The sequence below is a fragment of the Pristiophorus japonicus genome, chromosome 3, assembly GCF_044704955.1.
Source record: "Pristiophorus japonicus isolate sPriJap1 chromosome 3, sPriJap1.hap1, whole genome shotgun sequence".
Classification (NCBI taxonomy): domain Eukaryota; kingdom Metazoa; phylum Chordata; class Chondrichthyes; family Pristiophoridae; genus Pristiophorus; species Pristiophorus japonicus.
In genome coordinates, this window is record NC_091979.1 from 214015961 (window position 1) to 214038023 (window position 22063).

General features: G+C 47.0%; 1 protein-coding gene across 2 annotated transcripts in view; it reads left to right on the forward strand.

Moving 5' to 3' along the window:
- LOC139260093 (transmembrane protein 41A-like) overlaps positions 1–19607 on the forward strand; it is a 35935-nt gene extending 16328 nt beyond the window's left edge. For both annotated transcript variants that reach the window (XM_070876245.1, XM_070876246.1), the window contains exons 2-5: positions 1174–1327; positions 5478–5639; positions 10680–10818; positions 11867–19607. In XM_070876245.1, coding sequence (XP_070732346.1) covers positions 1174–1327; positions 5478–5639; positions 10680–10818; positions 11867–12090 — 679 coding nt within the window. In that variant the 3' untranslated portion in view covers positions 12091–19607. The remainder of the gene's footprint in view (positions 1–1173; positions 1328–5477; positions 5640–10679; positions 10819–11866) is intronic.
- The last annotated feature ends 2456 nt before the right edge of the window (positions 19608–22063 follow it).

Sequence of the window (22063 nt, forward strand, 5' to 3'; positions counted from 1 at the left end):
CCACCGTCAACCCTTTAAATATCATTTGCCAGTCTATTCTAGCCAATTCACGCCTCAAACCATCGAAGTTACCTTTCCTTAAGTTCAGGGCCCTAGTTTCTGAATTAACTGTGTCACTCTCCATCTTAATAAAAAATTCTACCACGTTATGGTCACTCTTCCCCAAGGGGCCTCGCACAACAAGATTGCTAATTAGTCCTTTCTCATTACACATCACCCAGTCTAGGATGTTGGTTCCTCGACATATTGGTCTAGAAAACCATCCCTAATACACTCCAGGAAATCCTCCTCCACCGCATTGCTACCAGTTTGGTTAGCCCAATCAATATGTAGATTAAAGTCACCCATGATAACTGCTGTACCTTTATTGCATGCATCCCTAATTTCTTGTTTGATGCTGTCCCCAACCTTACTACTGCTGTTTGGTGGTCTGTACACAACTCCCACTAGCGTTTTCTGCCCCTTGGTATTCCGTAGCTCCACCCATACCGATTCCACATCATCCAAGCTAAACTCCTTTCTTACTATTGCATTAATTTCCTCTTTAACCAGCAATGCCACCCCGCCTCCTTTTCCTTTCTGTCTATCCTTCCTTTGTGGGTTCTAGTGCCCTTGCCAAAAGGGGGCATTTGATTTACGTTTTTACAAAAATAATTGTAGAGCTGTTGAGTTGGGAGTGGCTTAGCTAGTCACATGATGTTCAGAAGACTCAATAAAACCCCAGCCAGTTGGGTTCTGGAGATCCACGTTGAAGCAGGTGGTTGTGAGCCTGGTGGATGAACTGGTAATGTGTAAACCTTTGCTAAGAAACTAACTAGTTCTTAATAGCAATCTGTTGCTATGAATTCTTAAGCAAAGAACCCATGAAGCAAATACATTGCACTCTTCACCTCACTCAGTATAATGCTCAGATCTTTAAAATCCAAGCTGGCTGTCACTCATATCTTGACCATCCTACTTCCTAATTGACCTGTTTTTACCTGGATTGTTTTCTGCACTGTGGGTCTTTACCCTTCACCTTTCATCCTGAATTAAAAGAAAGATTTGTAGAAAATTAAACACCCCCTTAAAGAATTGGACAAGGAGTCTGCTTGGCTGCATATATATTAATCTGATTGAATTGTAGTTTAGTTATTCAGTGACGGTCCCGCTCTTTTGTTTTGCTTTCCGCAGGTCACTGACATTTCCATCTGACCTGGAGGAGCTCCGAGCCATTGCTGACTTGCTGCATTCGTACAGAGCTCAGCACACTGGTTATGTATTGCTGCTCTACTGCAGTGCATACCTCTACAAACAGACTTTCGCAATTCCTGGCTCCTCCTTCCTGGCAAGTATTGATTGCTAATAGCCTGGGCAGCTGTGTATTTCTTTTTTTAAATGTGTAAATATAAATAACATCCAGAGAATGAATCATCAAACATTTTGGCAAGGAAAAAAAAAGTAATATTTTCACTGGGGTACGGCTGGAGACTGTAACTGTTCCTGAAAAAAACCTGCGGGGCTGAACTGTGATCCCAGTACTAGTTACATTACATAGAATTTATAGTACAGGAGCAGGCCATTTAGCCCAACTGGTCCATGCTGGGGTTTATGCTGCACACGAGCCTCCTCCCACCCTACTTCATCTCAGCCTCATGTACTTATCTAGTTTCCCCTTAAATGCATCTATGTATTCACCTCAACCACTCCCTGTGGTAGAAAATACCACATTCTAACCACTTTGGGTAAATAAATTTCTCCTGAATTCCTTCATGGAATTTATTAGTGACTATCATATTTATGACCCCTAGTTTTGGTCTCCCCCCAGAAGTGGAAGCACCACCTCTGTTTATCCCATCAAACCCCTTCATAATTTTAAAGACCTTTATTTGATCACTCCTCAGCCTTCTCTTTTTCCAGAGAAGAACCCCAGCTTGTAAAGTCTTTCCTGATAGTTCTAACCTCTCATCCTTATAAATCTTTTTTGCACCTTCTCCAGTGTCTCTCCAGAGTCCAAGTTCCAGCAGAGATCTTTTCATGGGAACGGAGAAGGTTAATCCTAGAATCATTTTACAGCACGGAAGGAGGCCATTTCGGCCCATCGTGTCCACACCAGCCGAAAAAGAGCTATCTCACTTTCCAGCTCTTGGTACATAGCCTTGTAGGTTACGGCACTTCAAGTGCACATCCAAGTGCTTTTTAAATGTGGTGAGGGTTTCTGCTTCTACCACCCTTTCAAGCAGTGAGTTCCAGACCCCCACCGCCCTCTGGGTGAAAAGATGTCCCCTCAAATCCCTTCTGAACCTCCTAGCAATTACTTTAAATCTATGCCTCCTGGTTGTTGACCCCTCTGCTAAGGCAAGTAGGCCCTTCCTATCCACTTTATGGAGGTCCCTCATAATTTTATACACCTTAATAAGGTCTCCCCTCAGCCTCCTCTGTTCCAAAGAAAACAAACCCAGCCTATCCAATCTTTCCTCATAGCTAAAATCTTCCATTCCAGGCAACATCCTTGTAAATCTCCTCTGAACCCTCTCTAGTGCAAGCTTATGGTCTACAGGGCAGTAGTGATACACACCCTCTTATATGGCTCAGAGACGTGGACCAAATACAGTAGACACTTAAAAGCGCTGGAGAAGTACCACCAGCGCTGCCTCCGCAAATCCTGCAAATCCACTGGGAGGATAGACACACCAACGTCAGTGTTCTCGATCAGGTCAACATCCTCAGCATCGAAGCACTGACCACACTCGACCAGCTCCGTTGGGTGGTCCACATTGTTCACATGTCCGACACAAGACTCCTAAAGCAAGTGCTCTACTCGGAACTCCTACATGGCAAGCGAGCCCCAGGTGGGCAGAGGAAACGTTTCAAGGATACCCTCAAAGCCTCCTTGATAAAGTGCAACATCCCCACCGGCACCTGGGAATCCCTGGCCCAAGACCCCCCCCAAATGGAGGAAGAGCATCCGGGAGGGCGCTGAGCACCTCGAGTCTCATCGCCGAGAGGATGCAGAGACTAGGTGCAGAAGGAGCGGAAGGAGCGTGCGGCAAACCAGACTCCCCACCCACCCTTTCCTTCAGCCACCGACTGTCCCACCTGTGACAGAGACTGTAATTCCCTATTGGATACCTGAGAACTCACTTTTAGAGTGGAAGCAAGTCTTCCTCGATTTCGAGGGACTGCCTATGATGATGATGAGTGAAATCACATCTTTCCTGTAATGTGGTGACCAGAACTGCACACAGTACTCCAGCTGTGGCCTAACTAGTTTTTTTTATACAGTTCAAGCGTAACCTCCCTGCTCTTGTATTCTATGCCTCGGCTAATAAAGGCAAGTATTCCATATGCCGCCTTAGCCACGTTATCTACCTGCCCTGCTACCTTCAGGGATCTGTGGACATGCGCTCCAAGGTCCCTTTATTTCTCTACACTTCTCAATGTCCTACCATTTAATGTGTATTCCCTAGCCTTGCTAGCCGTCCCCAAATGCATTACCTCACACTTCTCCGGATTGAATTCCATTTGCCACTGTTCTGCCCACCTGAGCAGTTCATTAATATCTTCCTGCAGTCTACAGCTTTCTTCTTTATTATCAACCACACAGCCAATTTTTGCATCATCTGCAAACTTCTTAATCATACCCCCTACATTCAAGTCTAAATCATTGATATATACCTCAAAAAGGATGGGACCTAATACTGAGCGCTGCGGAACCCCACTGGAAGCAGCCTTCCAGTCACATAAACCCCCACCAACCATTACCCTTTGCTTCCTGCCTCTGAGCCAATTTTGGATCCAACTTGCCACTTTGTCTTGGATCCCATTGCTTTTCCTTTCATGACCAGTCTGCCATGTGGGACCTTATCAAAAGCCTTGCTAAAATCCATATACACTACATCAAATGCAGTACCCTCAAAAAATGCAATCAAGTTAATCAGACACAACCTTCCCTTAACAAATCAATGCTGACTGTCCTTGATTAATCCGTGTCTTTCTAAATGAAGATTTATCCTGTCCCTCAGAATTTTTCCAATAATTTTCCCACCACCCCTCGGTGGCTGACTGGCCCGTAATTACTTGGTCTATCCCTTTCTCCCTTTTCAAGCAAAGGTACAACGTTAGCAGACCTCCCACGTTAGCCAGAGAGGATTGTTAAGAGGAGATCCGAGTGAGGTATTCAAAATTATGAAAGGTCTTGAACCGGGAAGAAGTCTTTTCACTGTCAGTGGATTTAAGATTGTCAAAGGATCAAAGAGGGAGTTTGAGATTTTTTTATTTTTGTACGCAGTTTAGGACATAGAATGTATATCCTACTAGAAAGAGTGGGGAACCAGAACCAGAATCCACAATAGCTTTTAAAAATAATTGAAAAAGAAAACTTTTAAAAGGTACAGGGGAACGATAGGGGGAGTGGGATTAAGTGGATAGCTCTTTCAAAGAACCACCACAGACACGATAGACTGAATGGCCTGTTCTATTCTATAAAATTCTATGATCCCGCTCCTAAAGGTACTGACTTTTTCTGGAGTACTTTTCCACGGGCACTGAGCACTGGTACCAAGTGGGCAGTTTGCCAGTGTGAGCCTAGACCATAACTATCGACATGTAAGTCAACCAAGTGGGGCATCACAGATCCTGCCATCCATGTCCACACATGCATGCTTTCCAGCAGGATCACAACTGGTTAACGATCAGCAATAGGGACCCTGGCTGATTTCCCCTCCCCGCCACCCCCCCAGCCCAGGGATGCTCAAGTCAGTTGTAGTGCCTCACCTGTTGCCTTGGCGAATGACCACATGCCGGGGATTGAACATGGGACTTTCTGGTGTGTGTGACTTCGTCCCACACTGGGGAGTGCAGGCTACTCACTCAGTATTTTGAGCCATATTGCTCTGTTTTTAATAACTGTTTACAGTTAAGTTTACTTGAGATTTCAAAACCATTTTAATTCATAACTTGATCATTTTCATTCTTGGTGTGGAGCAGTTTTCACCATCAGTATCTTTTTAAGCAATGAAGGGACTGAAACCGCTTTATAGTTTTTGAACAATGAGGTCTAACGAATGAGCTAGAATTTAAAAAACCCCATAGAATGAGTCTCTCTCCATGGCACTTTTTCATGAGTAATAGCCTGTATCTTTGTAGCTTTACATTAATTTCAAGCATTGCTGCTGTCAGTCTAACTTTCCTCTGCTGTAGTGTGGTTTTCAAGTTACTTTTGTCTGGTCGTCAGTAGGTTGCTGCATAAGCAGATAATTCAGCACTTCTGAACCTGCAAGGTTCTCTGCTCTGGTGGTGGTGCTATCCATGCAGTGAGGCCATTGTTTAGCTCATCAACCTTCCCTAACGCATTCCTTTCTCCATTTAACTTCCCAGTGCTGTCTCCATCCTTTCTGGAAGTTCTGGGAAGTATTCTTGTGTGGGTACAAGTAGTTAATCATTCCTTGCTAATGCCTCTGGTACCAATGTCTTGTCTCTCTCTTTACTTTATATAGAATATATTAGCGGGTGCATTATTTGGACCATGGCTGGGCCTCGCCTTGTGTTGTGTTTTAACAGCAATTGGAGCAACTTTCTGCTTCCTGCTCTCCAGGACATACGGTAAACAGTTTGTGGTGCACCGATTTCCTGACAGACTCGCAATGCTACAGCAAAAGGTAAATAACCTAATTCACACTGGAGTAAATTCAGTATAATATGAGAAAAAAAAGAAGGTGCTTGCTTTCATTCCCTCAAGCGTCCCAAAAGTGTTTTAACAGCCAGTGGATTTCAGTCGCTGTTGTAATGTAGACTAATGTGGCAGCCAATTTGTGCACAGAGTTAGAAGGTCCCGCAAACAGCTGTGAGATAAATGACCATTTAATCTGCTGTTGGCTGAGGGATAAATGTTGGATCAGGACACCAGGGAAACTCCCACATGCCATGGGATATTTTACGTCCTCCTGTTCAGGCAGATGGGCCTTGATTTAACCTCTCAGCCAAAAGACAGCACCTCCAATAGTGTAGCACTCCCTCAGTACGATACTGGAGTGTCAGCCTAGATTACGTGCTAAAATCCTGGAGCTGGACTTGAACCCAGAGCCTTCTAACTCTGACAAATGCTACATGAATTATGAGGACATGTTGCATAAACTTGGTTTGTATACCTTTGAGTTTAGAAAGTTGAGTGGTGACCTAATCGAAAATACTAAATGGATTCGATAGGGTAGTTACAGAGAAACTATATTCTCTGGTGGGGGAATCCAGAACAAGAGGGTACAATTATAAAATTATAGCTAGGCAATTAGCAGTGAAATCAGGAAGCACTTTTTCACACAAAGGGGAGTAGAAATCTGGAACTTGCTCGTCCTGGAAATGCGCTGAATGGCCTCCTCTTGTCCCTGTGTAATTGAGCCAAGCTAAGTCCAGAGTAGACCGTGGCACGGTACGCCGCGGCCCCTGCCCTTTTTTTTCAGTAAGTAAAACGGTAGTTAAAAGAATGGTTTTATTAGTAATGGCTGAGAGCATATTCTATTTCTCAAGCACTGTGATAGTAAAATGCTAACTGTTTTATCTTAATCATTCATCTCTCTCAGCCAAATTTTGACCCCACACTGCAGCCCTGGTTCCTGCTGCTCTATTCCAACATAAAGCAGTGTGAACTATTAATCTAATTATAAGTGAGGAGTACTAACGTAGAGTGATATTGCAGATAATGCAGGACATTTAAATCTGTGTACATTCGGTCGGGATTTGTTCAACTGGGGGTTACTATCGACTGCTGCAAGAGGAAAGGGAATTCTGATATCTAGTCTTGCTTGAGCCTTGCCAATTTCCCTTTTTAAAAAAAATATATAGAAAATTCTCTCACTACTTCCGCACCTAGTGAGCTCCTGATTTCAGTCACCACGATTGTCGGTTACCAGACAGGGCTGAATACTTGCTCTTGGGAAGAAATGAGTGGTGGGGCGGGATGGGAGAACCTGGAGGACTAATGGTTCTATTTCAGGAGGGCCCTTTCACTTACTCTGTGCACTCTGGGAAAACCTTAACTTCCTGTTAGTGTGACCATGCCATGCTTTGCATGAGACCAGCAGGACCGGAACCAATGTCCTAGGGGGAGTGTTTGCTAGTGCTGTTGGGGAGGAGTTAAACTAATATGGCAGGGGGATGGGAACCAATGCAGGGAGACAGAGGGAGACAAAAAGGAGCAAAAGCAAAAGACAGAAAGGAAATTAGGAAAAGTGGAGGGCAGAGAAACCCAAGGCAAAGAACAAAAAGGGCCACTGTACAGCAAAATTCTAAAAGGACAAAGGGTGTTTAAAAAAAACAAGCCTGAAGGCTTTGTGTCTTAATGCAAGGAGTATCCGCAATAAGGTGGATGAATTAACTGTGCAAATAGACGTTAACAAATATGATGTGATTGGGATTACGGAGATGTGGCTCCAGGATGATCAGGGCTGGGAACTCAACATCCAGGGGTATTCAACATTCAGGAAGGATAGAATAAAAGGAAAAGGAGGTGGGGTAGCATTGCTGGTTAAAGAGGAGATTAATGCAATAGTTAGGAAAGACATTAGCTTGGATGATGTGGAATCTATATGGCTAGAGCTGCAGAACACCAAAGGGCAAAAAATGTTAGTGGGAGTTGTGTACAGACCTCCAAACAGTAGTAATGATGTTGGGGAGGGCATCAAACAGGAAATTAGGGGTGCATGCAATCAAGGTATAGCAGTTATAATGGGTGACTTTAATATGCACATAGATTGGGCTAGCCAAACTGGAAGCAATACGGTGGAGGAGGATTTCCTGGAGTGCATAAGGGATGGTTTTCTAGACCAATATGTCGAGGAACCAACTAGGGGGGAGGCCATCTTAGACTGGGTGTTGTGTAATGAGAGAGGATTAATTAGCAATCTCATTGTGCGAGGCCCCTTGGGGAAGAGTGACCATAATATGGTGGAATTCTGCATTAGGATGGAGATTGAAACAGTTAATTCAGAGACCATGGTCCAGAACTTAAAGAAGGGTAACTTTGAAGGTATGAGGCGTGAATTGGCTAGGATAGATTGGCGAATGATACTTAAGGGGGTTGACTGTGGATGGGCAATGGCAGACATTTAGAGACCGCATGGATGAATTACAACAATTGTACATTCCTGTCTGGCGTAAAAATAAAAAAGGGAAGGTGGCTCAACCGTGGCTATCTAGGAAAATCAGGGATAGCATTAAAGCCAAGGAAGTGGCATACAAATTGGCCAGAAAGAGCAGCGAACCCGGGGACTGGGAGAAATTTAGAACTCAGCAGAGGAGGACAAAGGGTTTGATTAGGGCAGGGAAAATGGAGTACGAGAAGAAGCTTGCAGGGAACATTAAGGCGGATTACAAAAGTTTCTATACGTATGTAAAGAGAAAAAGGTTAGTAAAGACAAACGTAGGTCCCCTGCAGTCAGAATCAGGGGAAGTCATAACGGGGAACAAAGAAATGGCAGACCAATTGAAACAAGTACTTTGGTTCGGTATGCACTAAGGAGGACACAAACAACCTTCCGGATATAAAAAGGGTCAGAGGGTCTAGTAAGGAGGAGGAACTGAGGGAAATCTTTATTAGTCGGGAAATTGTGTTGGGGAAATTGATGGGATTGAAGGCCGATAAATCCCCAGGGCCTGATGGACTGCATCCCAGAGTACTTAAGGAGGCGGCCTTGGAAATAGCGGATGCATTGACAGTCATTTTCCAACATTCCATTGACTCTGGATCAGTTCCTATCGAGTGGAGGGTAGCCAATGTAACCCCACTTTTTAAAAAAGGAGGGAGAGAGAAAGCAGGGAATTATAGACTGGTCAGCCTGACCTCAGTAGTGGGTAAAATGATGGAATCAATTATTAAGGATGTCATAGCAGCGCATTTGGAAAATGGTGACATGATAGGTCCAAGTCAGCATGGATTTGTGAAAGGGAAATCATGCTTGACAAATCTTCTGGAATTTTTTGAGGATGTTTCCAGTAAAGTGGACAAAGGAGAACCAGTTGATGTGGTATATTTGGACTTTCAGAAGGCTTTCGACAAGGTCCCACACAAGAGATTAATGTGCAAAGTTAAAGCACATGGGATTGGGGGTAGTGTGCTGACGTGGATTGAGAACTGGTTGGCAGACAGGAAGCAAAGAGTAGGAGTAAATGGGTACTTTTCAGAATGGCAGGCAGTGACTCGTGGGGTACCGCAAGGTTCTGTGCTGGGGCCCCAGCTGTTTACATTGTACATTAATGATTTAGACGAGGGGATTAAATGTAGTATCTCCAAATTTGCGGATGACACTAAGTTGGGTGGCAGTGTGAGCTGCGAGGAGGATGCTATGAGGCTGCAGAGTGACTTGGATAGGTTAGGTGAGTGGGCAAATGAATGGCAGATGAAGTATAATGTGGATAAATGTGAGGTTATCCACTTTGGTGGTAAAAACAGAGAGACAGACTATTATCTGAATGGTGACAGATTAGGAAAAGGGGAGGTGCAACGAGACCTGGGTGTCATGGTACATCAGTCATTGAAGGTTGGCATGCAGGTACAGCAGGCGGTTAAGAAAGCAAATGGCATATTGGCCTTCATAGCGAGGGGATTTGAGTACAGGGGCAGGGAGGTGTTGCTACAGTTGTACAGGGCCTTGGTGAGGCCACACCTGGAGTATTTTGTACAGTTTTGGTCTCCTAACTTGAGGAAGGACATTCTTGCTATTGAGGGAGTGCAGCGAAGATTCACCAGACTGATTCCCGGGATGGTGGGACTGACATATCAAGAAAGACTGGATCAACTGGGCTTGTAGTCACTGGAGTTCAGAAGAATGAGAGGGGACCTCATAGAAACGTTTAAAATTCTGACGGGTTTAGACAGGTTAGATGCAGGAAGAATGTTCCCAATGTTGGGGAAGTCCAGAACCAGGGGTCACAGTCTGAGGATAAGGGGTAAGCCATTTAGGACCGAGATGAGGAGAAACTTCTTCACCCAGAGAGTGGTGAACCTGTGGAATTCTCTACCACAGAAAGTAGTTGAGGCCAATTCACTAAATATATTCAAAAGGGAGTTAGATGAAGTCCTTACTACTCGGGGGATCAAGGGGTATGGCGAGAAAGCAGGAAGGGGGTACTGAAGTTTCATGTTCAGCCATGAACTCATTGAATGGCGGTGCAGGCTGGAAGGGCTGAATGGCCTACTCCTGCACCTATTTTCTATGTTTCCATGAACTCCGCTCAGCCAGGCAGTCTGTGAATGGGCCAGAGACAAATGGAGCAGCGGATCCCTAAACAATCACGTGTGAAATGCTGAAAATTGTCCCAGACCATATTGAAGACTGTCAGAAAAACTCCTTCATGACAAACTATCTCATGGAATTTATGATTTGGTTTGTTAGCCTGCGAATGAAAGGAGTAAGAAACCTAGCCGGGTACCCATTTGTGAATCGGTGCTTACCTGCTTCCCATCGCACAGCCTGGGGTTACGAGAGGTGAAATCTGCTAGTTAGTTATCAAAAACATTTTGCTTTTGTTAGTTTTCTATCAACATTCATTTTAAACCTATTCAAGGGGCCAGTGCAGTGCACAGGATGAAATGCATTGATACAGGCAATGATTTTGACTGTTTGAAAATCTGCATGTGTTGATATATTTTTTTAACATGTTAAAGCTCTAATTGTGTCTGTTTATTCCTGATTTTATATTGACAGGTGCAGGAGAATGGGAATAGTCTGTTTTTCTTCCTCTTGTTCCTCAGGTTTTTCCCCATGACTCCAAACTGGTTCCTAAACATCACGTCTCCCATGCTCAACGTCCCTCTCACCCAGTTCTTCTTTTCCGTTGTTATCGGTAAGCCATGATTCCGGACTCAAACTTTTTGTGCTATTACATGGAGAAAAGTCAAGAATATGAAAAAGTCATTCAGATTGTCAAAGTGCATCCATTACTCTAACTCTCCCATCAAAGCCCCTCCCTATATTACCTGAACTCTCCCATCAAAGCCCCTTCCTCTATTACCCATACTCTTCCATTAATGACCATCCCTCTGTTACACTACCTTTTCCATTATATCATGCAGCTGCATTTTGAACATCCTTAATGTTTTTGCCTCTTACACTTCCCAGTCGATAATCTCAAACAGCAACTCACCAAGGTTACTTAAACATCACTTCCCTATCTCACCAATAAGAACAAGAGAGCAATGTCATGGGGTTACCATCACCTTTAAAATTCCCTCCAACTCACATACTGTCCTGACGTGGACGTATAGCACTGTTTATTCATCGTCCTTGTGTCAATATCCTGGAATTCCTTACCTGACACCACTGTGGGAGCATCACCACCACAAGGACTGCAGCGGTTCAAGGAGAAGGCCCATCATCCCACCTCAGGTCCGCGAGGAGCAGGCAATCAAAGCATTGTTGCCAGCATCTCCTATGTCCAGTGAACCAATGTTTTAAAAAAAAATTCTGTTTATTGTATCCTCTAAATAGGAGATTGATGATTTTATTTTGGTACTTGAAATCCTCCTGTTGACCACTGAGTATTAAGGAATGTTGTTGAGGCAGCATGATGGGGAACTTTACTCTGCATCTAACCCGTGCTGTGCCTGCCCTGGGAGTGTTTGATGGGTCAGTGTAGAGGAAGCTTTACTCTTTATCTGACCTGTGTTGTGCCTGCCCTGGGAGTGTTTGATAGGTCAATGTAGAGGGAGCTTTACTCTGTATATACCCCGTGCTGTACTTTCCCTGGGAGTGTTTGATGGGACAGTTTAGAGACAGCTTTACTCTCGGACCGTGTAGAGAAATCGCACTTTCAGCAAGGGAGAAGAGAATTTTAAGTATTTCTGAATTTTTCACAATGGAAACACTTCAAATAGTTTCTTTTCTCTTTTCAGGTCTTCTTCCCTATAACTTTATCTGTGTGCAGACTGGCTGCATCCTGTCCGAGATCTCTTCACTGGATAACCTGTTTTCATGGTCTATTCTCATGAAACTGCTGGCCATCGCCATGGTAGCACTTGCACCTGGAGCTCTCATCAAACAGTACAGCCACCAGCACCTGCAGTTGGGAGAAAAGGTCAAAAATGGGCATTTAGACAATGACCGGAAAATGAGATGACAGATGCTAACCCGTCTGTGATTTATAGTTTTATTATTGTATGAAATGGTCTTAATCTTTCTAAAATTTGGAGTTGTATTTGTATCGTAGAAGCTTGTTCAGTAGAATCTGAGCCGTGCCACAATGTTCAAAGCACTGGATATACACTTGACTGCAAGCTTCCCATTCAAGTTAAATCCACCCAGCTGATTGAAGCTGCATCTCTCAGAGTTGGTCAGTACCCACTTGTTAATTCTCCGCTCATAAGTGACATCAGATCTTAATAATTTGTACTGACGCAGAACCCCACAGTCACTTCTGAGTGGGTTGCTGTCTTGCATTACGGGTAATTAAAATAAACTGTAGCTGTAAACTCAGAGGCAAGCTAGGTATTTTAAACCTGGTAACTTCCCAGCTGGTCAGAATCGTGGATGTTGCTTATCCATGACCCATTAAAACATTCTCAATCTTTTAAAAAATTTTTTTTAAGTGTATTAGCTTTTTGTTTGGAAATAAAATGATCCATCAGTATGAATTAAGCATTTTTAATGACGAGGCTGTTTTTGCACAGTTTCACTTCAAAATATGGGGGTTAGATTAGGTGCAAATTGTAAGAAGACGTGACCTGCCCTCCCAGGGTAGAGAGAACAGAACGTTTGGGCTGCAGAAGCTGAAGGGCCCCCAGGTCTAATGGGCCAAGTTATGGTTGTTCCATGTTTATCCAGCCCTCCAGTTGTAGCTGGTGTTGAGAGATTGCAGAACTGCCGACTACCCTAGAAACTTGAGATAAATAGCTGCTCTCGCTGGTGACATTTCCTTCTGGCTCGGCGATTGTAGAAAAGCTGAGCTCCCTGCAGTACCTGACCTCCCGAGATCAAGGGAGGTCAAGACAGGTCTCCACCGCTGTGACTTTGTAGCCATATCGCGTGTCCGCAAGACCTACCTCAGTCCTTTGTTTCTGTTGTTGCCAGACCAGCAGGACAAATGTTGGACACTGAACCGGCTCGTGTTGCGGCAGACCACTTCCACTGGCTGTGTGGGTGTATGGTGTTGCCGGTTGAGCATCTACCCCATTCACAGCCAGAAGAACCGGCGGCAGTGCTCACATCATCAGCCACACTTCAGCAGTCCGCAGCCAGATTGGCGATGAGCACCTCAGCGGAGTGGGTTCCCAGTGCCTCAAAGCTGCTTCCTTTACTTCATGGTGCTGCGAAGGGAGCCCATATGAGAGGGAGGTGGGACAGGAGTAACAGGACTATGAATCTAAAGCAATTCAAAAAGTTGCGCAGTGGAGTAAATTGATTGACTTCCTTTTGCATTATTCAACAAGACTTTTACTTACAAAAAATGTTTAGATTGTGATTTCACAATCCAGGCCGCGTCTGAGGGAATCCCAAACCAACGTGAAGTGTGTGAACAGTGGAAGTGTATGAGAACAGGAGTTGGCTTTGACGCATTGGCCTCAACACAAGTGACAGCTACCTGTACCCATATAGGCTAGAATAAATAAGAACATTCATCCTCTGACCAGCTGGTAATATAGTCTGCACAATTTTAAAAAAATACTTTTTTGTTTTAAAGATACTAGCCAACATACCCAGGGAGGAGGCAACGACAACAGATGTGAAAACCAAGAAACTTAGTGCAGTGGAAGGTGGGCACAGGAGGAGGAAAACTTAAGGTAATTCCTACCTTCTTCCCTCGTGCCCCACCCCTCCCCCTCAAGTAAATGCAGAGGGGCTTCAGCACCCTGTGTATTACAGAAGGAAGTTTGAAAAGCTCTCTGCTACCTTTGATTTGCTGTGGAAGCCACCTGTTTTAAGGCTGGTCAGTTTTTAAAAATTCGTTCACGGGATGTGAGCGTCGCTGGCCAGGCCGGCATTTATTGTCCATCTGAGAAGGTGGTGGTGAGCCACATTCTTGAACCACTGCAGTCCATGTGGTGAAGGTGCTCCCAACAGTGCTGACTTTGTTGTAGCGTTTGGTACAACTGAGTTGCTTGCTAGGCTATTTCAGAAGGCAGTTAAGAGTCAACCACATTGCTGTTGGTCTGGAGTCACATATAGGCCAGACCGGGTAAGGATGGCCGATTTCCTTCCCTAAAGAACATTAGTGAACCAGATGGGTTTTTCCAACAATCCGGTAGTTTCATTGGGCTCAATTTTGTCCGAGCCCGTTTTTCAGCGTACTTACCCAAGTTGCGCCGCTTAAGTACGTCTGGAGATGCTCCGGAAAAAATGTTCTAACTTTGGCCACTCTCTTGCCTCTTCACTGCAGCCATGCAACGTGGCCAGTCCACTCGGGGGGTGGAACCTGCGTTCAGCGCTGGAAGATGTACCGGGACGTCTGCACATGCGCAGTGGAGAATAGTGATGGCCGCGCATGCTCACCCTCAAGTGTCAGGTGGTCAAACAATGGAGGAGGCAAGATTTTGAGATGTGAGAGCTGGGCCTTGATCAGAGCAGGTTTCAACCATGGGTCAAACAGCATGGAATTTATTTCAGTATGTGTGTGTGTGAGAGTAGATTGGAGAAAGAAGAAAAATGAGCATCACACAAGCCATACACTCCCAGTACATCTATCTGCTTTCAACTTTGCAAAACAGAATCAGGTCTAATGTGTTTTTGTTATTACTTTGTTTCCTGGAGAGTTTTGTAAAAACACAGGTTTTTTTTTTAATGCACTGCATTACTCAGCTCAGCTGAGACTGCTTGTTGGCTGGAACTTCTGAAGAAGAAAAAAAAAAGGAAAAGAAAAAAGACATGACTTTGAAGAAGACAGTTTTCTTATACAAGACAGTTTGTGGCATCATTCTGTCAGATTAATTCTAACCTCCGAACTGAACAGTTGTTGAGTGATTTGCTCTGTGCGTTAAATGTTCCTTTTTCAGCCTCCGTTGATTTGTAGCCTCTCTGTTGAATCCTGATGCCGGCCAGTTCACTTGCTTCTCCGACCCCGCCACCCCCCCCCAGCCTCTCTGTTGATTTGCTTGCAGCCTCTCCATTTAATCCTGATGCCAGCCAGTTCTCTCCCTCCCGCCCCTAGCCCAGGCCGAGTGGCCTCCAGGTGCGTTGCCCCGCTCCTAGCCCAGGCCGAGTGGCCTCCAGGTGCGTTGCCCCGCCCCTAGCACAGGCCAAGTGGCCTCCAGGTGTGTTGCCCCGCCCCTAGCCCAGGCCGAATGGCCTCCAGGTGCGTTGCCCCGCCCCTAGCACAGGCCAAGTGGCCTCCAGGTGCGTTGCCCCGCCCCTAGCCCAGGCCAAGTGGCCTCCAGGTGCGTTGCCCCACCCCTAGCCCAGGTCGAGTGGGCTCCAGGTGTGTTGCCCCGCCCCTAGCCCAGGCCGAGTGGCCTCCAGGTGCGTTGCCCCGCCCCTAGCCCAGGCCGAGTGGCCTCCAGGTGCGTTGCCCCGCCCCTAGCCCAGGCCGAGTGGCCTCCAGGTGCGTTGCCCCGCCCCTAGCCCAGGCCGAGTGGCCTCCAGGTGTGTTGCCCCGCCCCTAGCCCAGGCCGAGTGGCCTCCAGGTGCGTTGCCCCGCCCCAGGCCAAGTGGCCTCCAGGTATCTGGCCTGCCCCGAGCCCAGGTCGAGTGGCCTCCAGGTGCGTTGCTCCGTCCCTAGCCCAGGCCAAGTGGCCTCGAGGTGCGTTGCCCCGCCCCTAGCCCAGGCCGAGTGGCCTCCTGTACCGGCCCGCTGCCTTCCCGGGCCGAGTGTAGAAAGGTGAATTGCAGTTTTATGATGAAGGTAGAACTTCAAATTTTTATTTCTTATAGAAATGTTAGTAGTTTTTGTTTGCAAACATTTCTACGGGTAAGGCTTGGTTGGTCCAGGTCCTCTCCACTTCCCGCCTCTATCCCAGGTTGAATGGCCTCCGATGTACTTACCTGCGCCGATTTCTTTAACTCATTGCAAGGGTTTTCTCAAGTGGCCACATATGCTGGCCTAAGTAGAAATGGAGTAACTATTAGCTGGCCAAAGTTGCCTAAATGGCCAGAACTGGCGTAGGTGGCTGGTAACGCCCCCTTTTGAGAATAAAAAACTAACCTTAAAAAAACGTAACTAAGTGAGTTACGCTGGTGCAAATTGATTGGGGAAACTGGGGATTTTTAAGTTACACCAGAAAAAGCAGCTTACTCCAAAAAAAAAATGGAGCAACTCCTGGCCAAAATTGAGCCCATGATCACCATTACGGATACTAGCTTTTTATTCCTTTAACTGAATTTAACTTCCCCCATCTGCCGTGGTAGGATTTGAACTCCGAATTATTAGTCTAGGCCCCTGGATTACTAGTCCAGTAACATAACCACTTTGCTACCGTACCCCTAAATTTGCTGTCCTATTGAATTCGACCCTTGTGCTATTATATCTGAAATGCCCTTCCAGACATGCGGTGAGTTAACAGCGATACATGTCCAATTCAGGGTAATGTGTGGCTTGGAGGTGGCAGATTTGCCATGACATTGCTGCTCTTATCCTTCTTGGTGCCCACAGCCCTGCCTTCTCTCACTCTATGGGCAGTAACCACACCCACCCACTTGCACTGATGTTTAAAAATGCCTTAAACAGGTGCAGGGTTACTGGATGAACGCAGCCTGTCTTAAGAGCTCCCAGCATTCATTGCTTTCTCCTGTATTTTCCTTAGACCTCCCCGGTAGATGTTGAATGCATTTATTTAACCAATCAGTATTTAATACCAGTCTTAACTTTTATTCAGAAGTCTTAAAGTTCAAACACTCTTGTTGGTTTCCATGGGTTAAATTTCAGGACCGTTGTTAAAACCCATGTAATTACTGTGTCTAACATGCTGCAAATGAGGAAAATTGGCTGCATGTTGTCATGAGGTGGGCCTGTTATTACTTTTTGATCACGGGATGTGCGTGACGCCGGCAATGCCGACATTTATTGTCCATCCCTAGTTGCTCGAGAAAGGCCTTCTCTTGAGTCACTGCAGTACGTGTGGTGATGGTGCTCCCACAATGGGGGTAAGTTTAACCTTTCCTGGCGGGAAAGTTGATGGGGTCAGATTCTCTGTCCCGCCCAATTTTTTTACCGCCCCCTCCCGACAGATTTTATACTCTCTGCCCAATTTTACTTTCCAATGACCTCAATGGAAAATAAAATCGGTGGGTGTAAAACGGGCAGCTGATTTGATCCCATCAAATTATAATTAGATGTCCTGTTGGAAATTCCAGGGTATTATCCCAATGACAGTGAAGGACAAGCAATCTATGTCCAGGTCAGCATGTTGTGTGACTCAGAGCTGATGGTGTTTCCACTTCGTTGCTGCTGCTGCTTTTATTGGGGGCATGCAGTGGCCCTCTTTGTATCTTATTGTGCCTCCTCTGCTCACAGTGGAGGTGAAGTGTGGGCAGGGTTCAGCTATTCCCAGAACACATCATGTCACAATGGTGTGGCACTAATAACAGAGCCACGTAAACCAACAACAACTGGAGTTTCTGTTATTCCCATTATGTTTTCTCTTGTCATCATCCTTATAGGCAATCCTTCAAAATCGAGGAAGACTTGCTTCCACTCTGAAAGTGAGTTCTCAGGTGGCTGTACAATCCAATATGAGAATTACAGTCTCTAACAGGTGGGACGGACAGTGGTTGGAGGAAAGGGTGGGTGGGGAGCCTGGTTTGACGCACGCTCCTTCCGCTGTCTGCGCCTGGTCTCTGCATGCTCTCAGCAGTGAGACTTGAGGTGCTCGGCGCCCTCCCAGATGCTCTTCCTTCACTTTGGGCGGTCTTGGGCCAGGGATTCCCAGGTGCTGGTGGGGATGTTACACTTTATCAAGGAGGCTTTGAGGGTGACCTTGAAGTGTTTCCTCTGCCCACCTGGGGCTTGCTTGCCGTGTAGAAGTTCCGAGTATATTCAGTTATTAAAGCTCTTCAAAAAGATGGAAAAGGTCTTAAAGAAAGTACGCACTTGTATTTAATACAGCGCCTTTCACATCCTCAGGGCGTCCCAACAAGCTTCATGTAAATCACTGTTATGTCTGCAAACACGACAGCTAATTTGCATATAATATCGCGCTATTTTAGTGAGGTTGTTTGAGGGTCAAAGGTTGGCCAGGGCACCAGCAGAACTCCCCCTGCTCATCTTTGAAGAGTGCTGTGTGTAAGATTCTGTCACTTGGAGGAGATGGTGCCTCTGTTTAACATTTTATCTAAAAGATGGCACCTCCAAGAGTGCAGTGCCCTCGGTATTGCACTGAAGTAACAAACCAGTTGGAGTTTGACAGTCTCTTAAGTTGCATGGTGTAATTTTTAAGCTCTCTGTATCGCTTTGAGCAGGTTGGCTAAAGATATGAATATATTAACTGAATAGTTCCAATACCAATTGGCACTGTAACATGCCAACTATTCCCTGTTGGGAATACCAATTTGGGCTGGTGCCTGTTTTAGCTTGGTGTCATGTTTCAAAGATGATGGCTTTCCATGCCCCAGTGAAGGGAGCCGATTGGATCGAAGTATTTGAAATTTAAAACATCAAGAAATGTGAATCTGTCATTGAACAATTACCCTTGCAGTGAGATATTCTATACAGTGATAGATGGATGGCTGTTCCAAGGGGATGTGTTCTGTCTGCTGAGAGCAGACTGCGTGTACTCCCCAATACTGAAATATATTATGTTAAAGACAATCAGTCATTTTTGAATTCAAAGGCAATGTTTTTAATGTGAAGAAAGCAAAAGTTGTTCTGTGATTGATCACTTGCACGTGAGCGATCCTACAACTGGGGAAAGCTACAGCTAACTCATCTTCCAATCGCAGCCCATACATACCCAGCATTATAAAGGAGATTTCCAATGCAGACTGACTCTGAAGGGGAGTGCAGTGAGAACCCATCCCCCTCAATCCACTTCAGCTCAGCACCAGTAAGTCTAGTGTGAGTTCACACCAAGTTTAAACAGTACTGAGGCAATATATTGGACACTTTTTTTGTATATAAGCTTTCATCGAAACTTTATTAAATGATTTGAGTTTGCAAGCAGCCCCACTGCATGCGCGTCACGTTTAACATTGAAGATCCAGGAGCAGAGCTGTGCATGTAAACTCATGCCAGCACAGCTCACTCTTGGCCTGGAGAGTTGGATTCAGTCATCAATGTAAACAAGGTGTTATCAACCACAAAGCCATGCAATAATCCGAGATTGATTATTGCAGTATAACTCTCAGTATATGTGCTCGAGGGTGGATTGTTATGGTCCGTATACCGAATTCAGGTGCACGTGGGTTTTAATATTTTTAAGTGGATTCCTCTGGGATTTTTAACCATTGATAGCTGTACAGATACCCCAAAAAATAACTGCTGCATATATTTGTGACTGATATTTCCCATTGAGATTGTAGAAACTAAACTGAGGGTTTAGGGGAACGAATGAAGCTTCGTCCAACGTATCGCGACAAGACTTTGACTTTACCAAAGGAGTGTTTACATTGCATGTTTATCAAGTGGAATTAATCTGTGATTGTTTAAATTTCATACGTGACTTTAAACAAGTGAGGCACAATTTGAAAACTTCAATAAATTATTTAAATACATCTCTGTAAATATGTATTCTTTATTTTTCTGAATGATTATTTGCACGGGTTTTTGTGTCTTGCGCATGCGCGCCCTAGGCTCCACCCCCAACGTGCTACGCATTCGCACGATCGCCCTGTACTCCATCCTGCGCATGCGCAGACTCATCGAAACAAGAAGTGGGGCTTGTATCATAACCACGTTGCTTTAAAAATTTAGACTTTGGCCTAAAATATCGCTGTGATTATCTACGCGAACATTTTCGCGGCCTTCTGTGGGAGAGAAAAATCGAGGTAGTGGGAGCTGAGGGAGAGGGACTGGGGGCAGAATGAGAGGGACTGGGGGTGGGGGGGGGAAGGGAGGGGGGGAGAGTGAGAGAGCAAGGGGAAGGGAGGCGAAGGGGAAGAGAGGGGGAGGGGATGAAGGGGAAGAGAGGGGGAGGGGTTGGGGGGAAGGAGAGAGGATCGGGGGAGAGGGAGTGGGAATCTTGGAGCGGGGACAGGGAGAGGGGATTGGGGGCAGGGAGAGGGGAGCGAGACGGGATTGGGGAGATGGGATCGAGTGGAGGGGGAGCGAGAGGGGAGAAGGGGACGAGGGGATCGGGGGTGAAGGGATTGGGCGGGGAGAGGAGAGGGGATCGGGGAAGGAAAATGGTGAGGGAGGAGGGCGAGGGTATCGGGGGGAGCGAGGGGATAGGGGAGAGGAACGGGGGGAGCGAGAGGGGATGGGGGAGAGGAACGGGAGGAGCAAGAGGGGACTGGGAGAAGGGAGAGGGGAGTGAGAAAGGAGAGGGGAGCGAGGGCTTGGGGAGAGGGGATCCAGGAGGAGCGAGAGAGGGTATCGGGGGAGGGAGAGGGGACGGGGAGAGTGGAGCGAGAGGGGACGGGAAGAGTGGATCGGGGAGGGAGGGAAAGGGGAGAGGTGAGCTAGGGGGGATGGGGATGGGGAGCGGGGGGGGAGGGCGGGGAGGTAGAGGGGATCAGGGGGAGGGAGAGGGGAGCGAGAGGACGGGTGAGGGGATCGGGGGAAGAGGGAATCAGGAGGAGGGAGACGGGACGTGAGAAGGGATCGGGGATGAGGAGAGAAGACAGGGAGAAGGGATCAGGCGCAGCGAGAGGGGACGGGGAGAGGGTATCGGGGGAGGGAGAGAGGATCGGGGAGATGAGAAGGGATTGGGTGGAGAAGGGAGCGAGAGGGGACGGGGAGAGGGGATCGGAAGGAATGAGGGGATCGGTGGGAGGGAGAGCAGATCGGGAGGAGGGAAATGGGATGGGGAGAGGGGATCGGGGGGGGGAGCGAGAGGGGAGGGGAGTCGGGATTGGGAGATCGGGGTGAGGGAGAGGGGATCAGGGGGAGGGAGATGGGACGGGGAGAGGGGATTGGGTGGGGAGAGGAGATGGGGGGGAGCGAGAGGGGACGGGGAGAGGGGATCAGGGGAAAGGGAAGCGGGGGAGGGAGAGGGGGAGAGGGTTTTGGGGGGTAAGAGAGGGGAGGGGAGTCGGGGATAAGAAATGGGGGAGAGGTGATTGAGCGGGGGAAGAGAGGGGTTGAGGGGAGAAGTAGAGAGTGGGGAGCGGGGGGAGAGGGGATGGGGCGAAGAGAGGCTGGAGACAGGATCCGGGGTAAAAGAGAGGATGGGGGGAGAGGGGATCGGGGCAGAGAGGGGGGATGGGGATGAGGACAGGGGTTCGGGGGGAGAGAGGGGGGACAAGGTGGAGAGAGGGGCAGGGGGCAAGAGAGGTGATCAGGGCAGAGAGAGGGATGAGGATGGGTTCGGGGGGAGAGAGGGGGGGGATAAGGTGGAGAGAGAGGGGGATCAGGGGGCAAGAGAGGGGGGATCGGGGGGCAAGGGTTGGGGAGAGGGGGTCGGATGGAAGAGAAGGGGAGTGGGGATTGTGGAAGAGAGGGCGAGAGGGGATTGGGGAAGAGAGGACGAGAGGGGATTGGGGGGAGAGAGGGTGAACGGGGAGAGCGAGGGGGGATTGGGGGGAAAGTGAGTAGGGAGGCATTCGGGGGGAAGAGAGGGGATCTGGTGGGGGGAGAGGGGATTGGCGGGGGAGAATGGATCATGGGGAAGAGAGAGGGGAGGGGGATCGGGGGGAAGAAAGGGGGATTGGTGATCGAGGGGGGAGAGGGGATCAGGGGGCGGGGGGGAGAGGGGATTGGGGGTGGAAGAGAGGATTGCAGGAGGGAAGATGGTGGGAGAGGGGATCAGGGGGGAAGAGAGGGGGAGAGGGGATTGCAGGAGGGAAGATGGGGGGAGAGTATGTAATGTCTGTAAGCTTGTAATGTTTGTAGCTCCACACTGTGAATGTAGACGTATTATGTACTGTAACTGCAGAGTTAATAATAAACAGAACCAGCCAGATTCTGGAGGCTTCCGAGAGAGCTGCCTGCCATTTTAGGAGCTGTGTGTGCTGTGAAGGTATCACATTTGGCGATGAGAAGGGATTTTTCGGATGATTTAAAGCTTAAA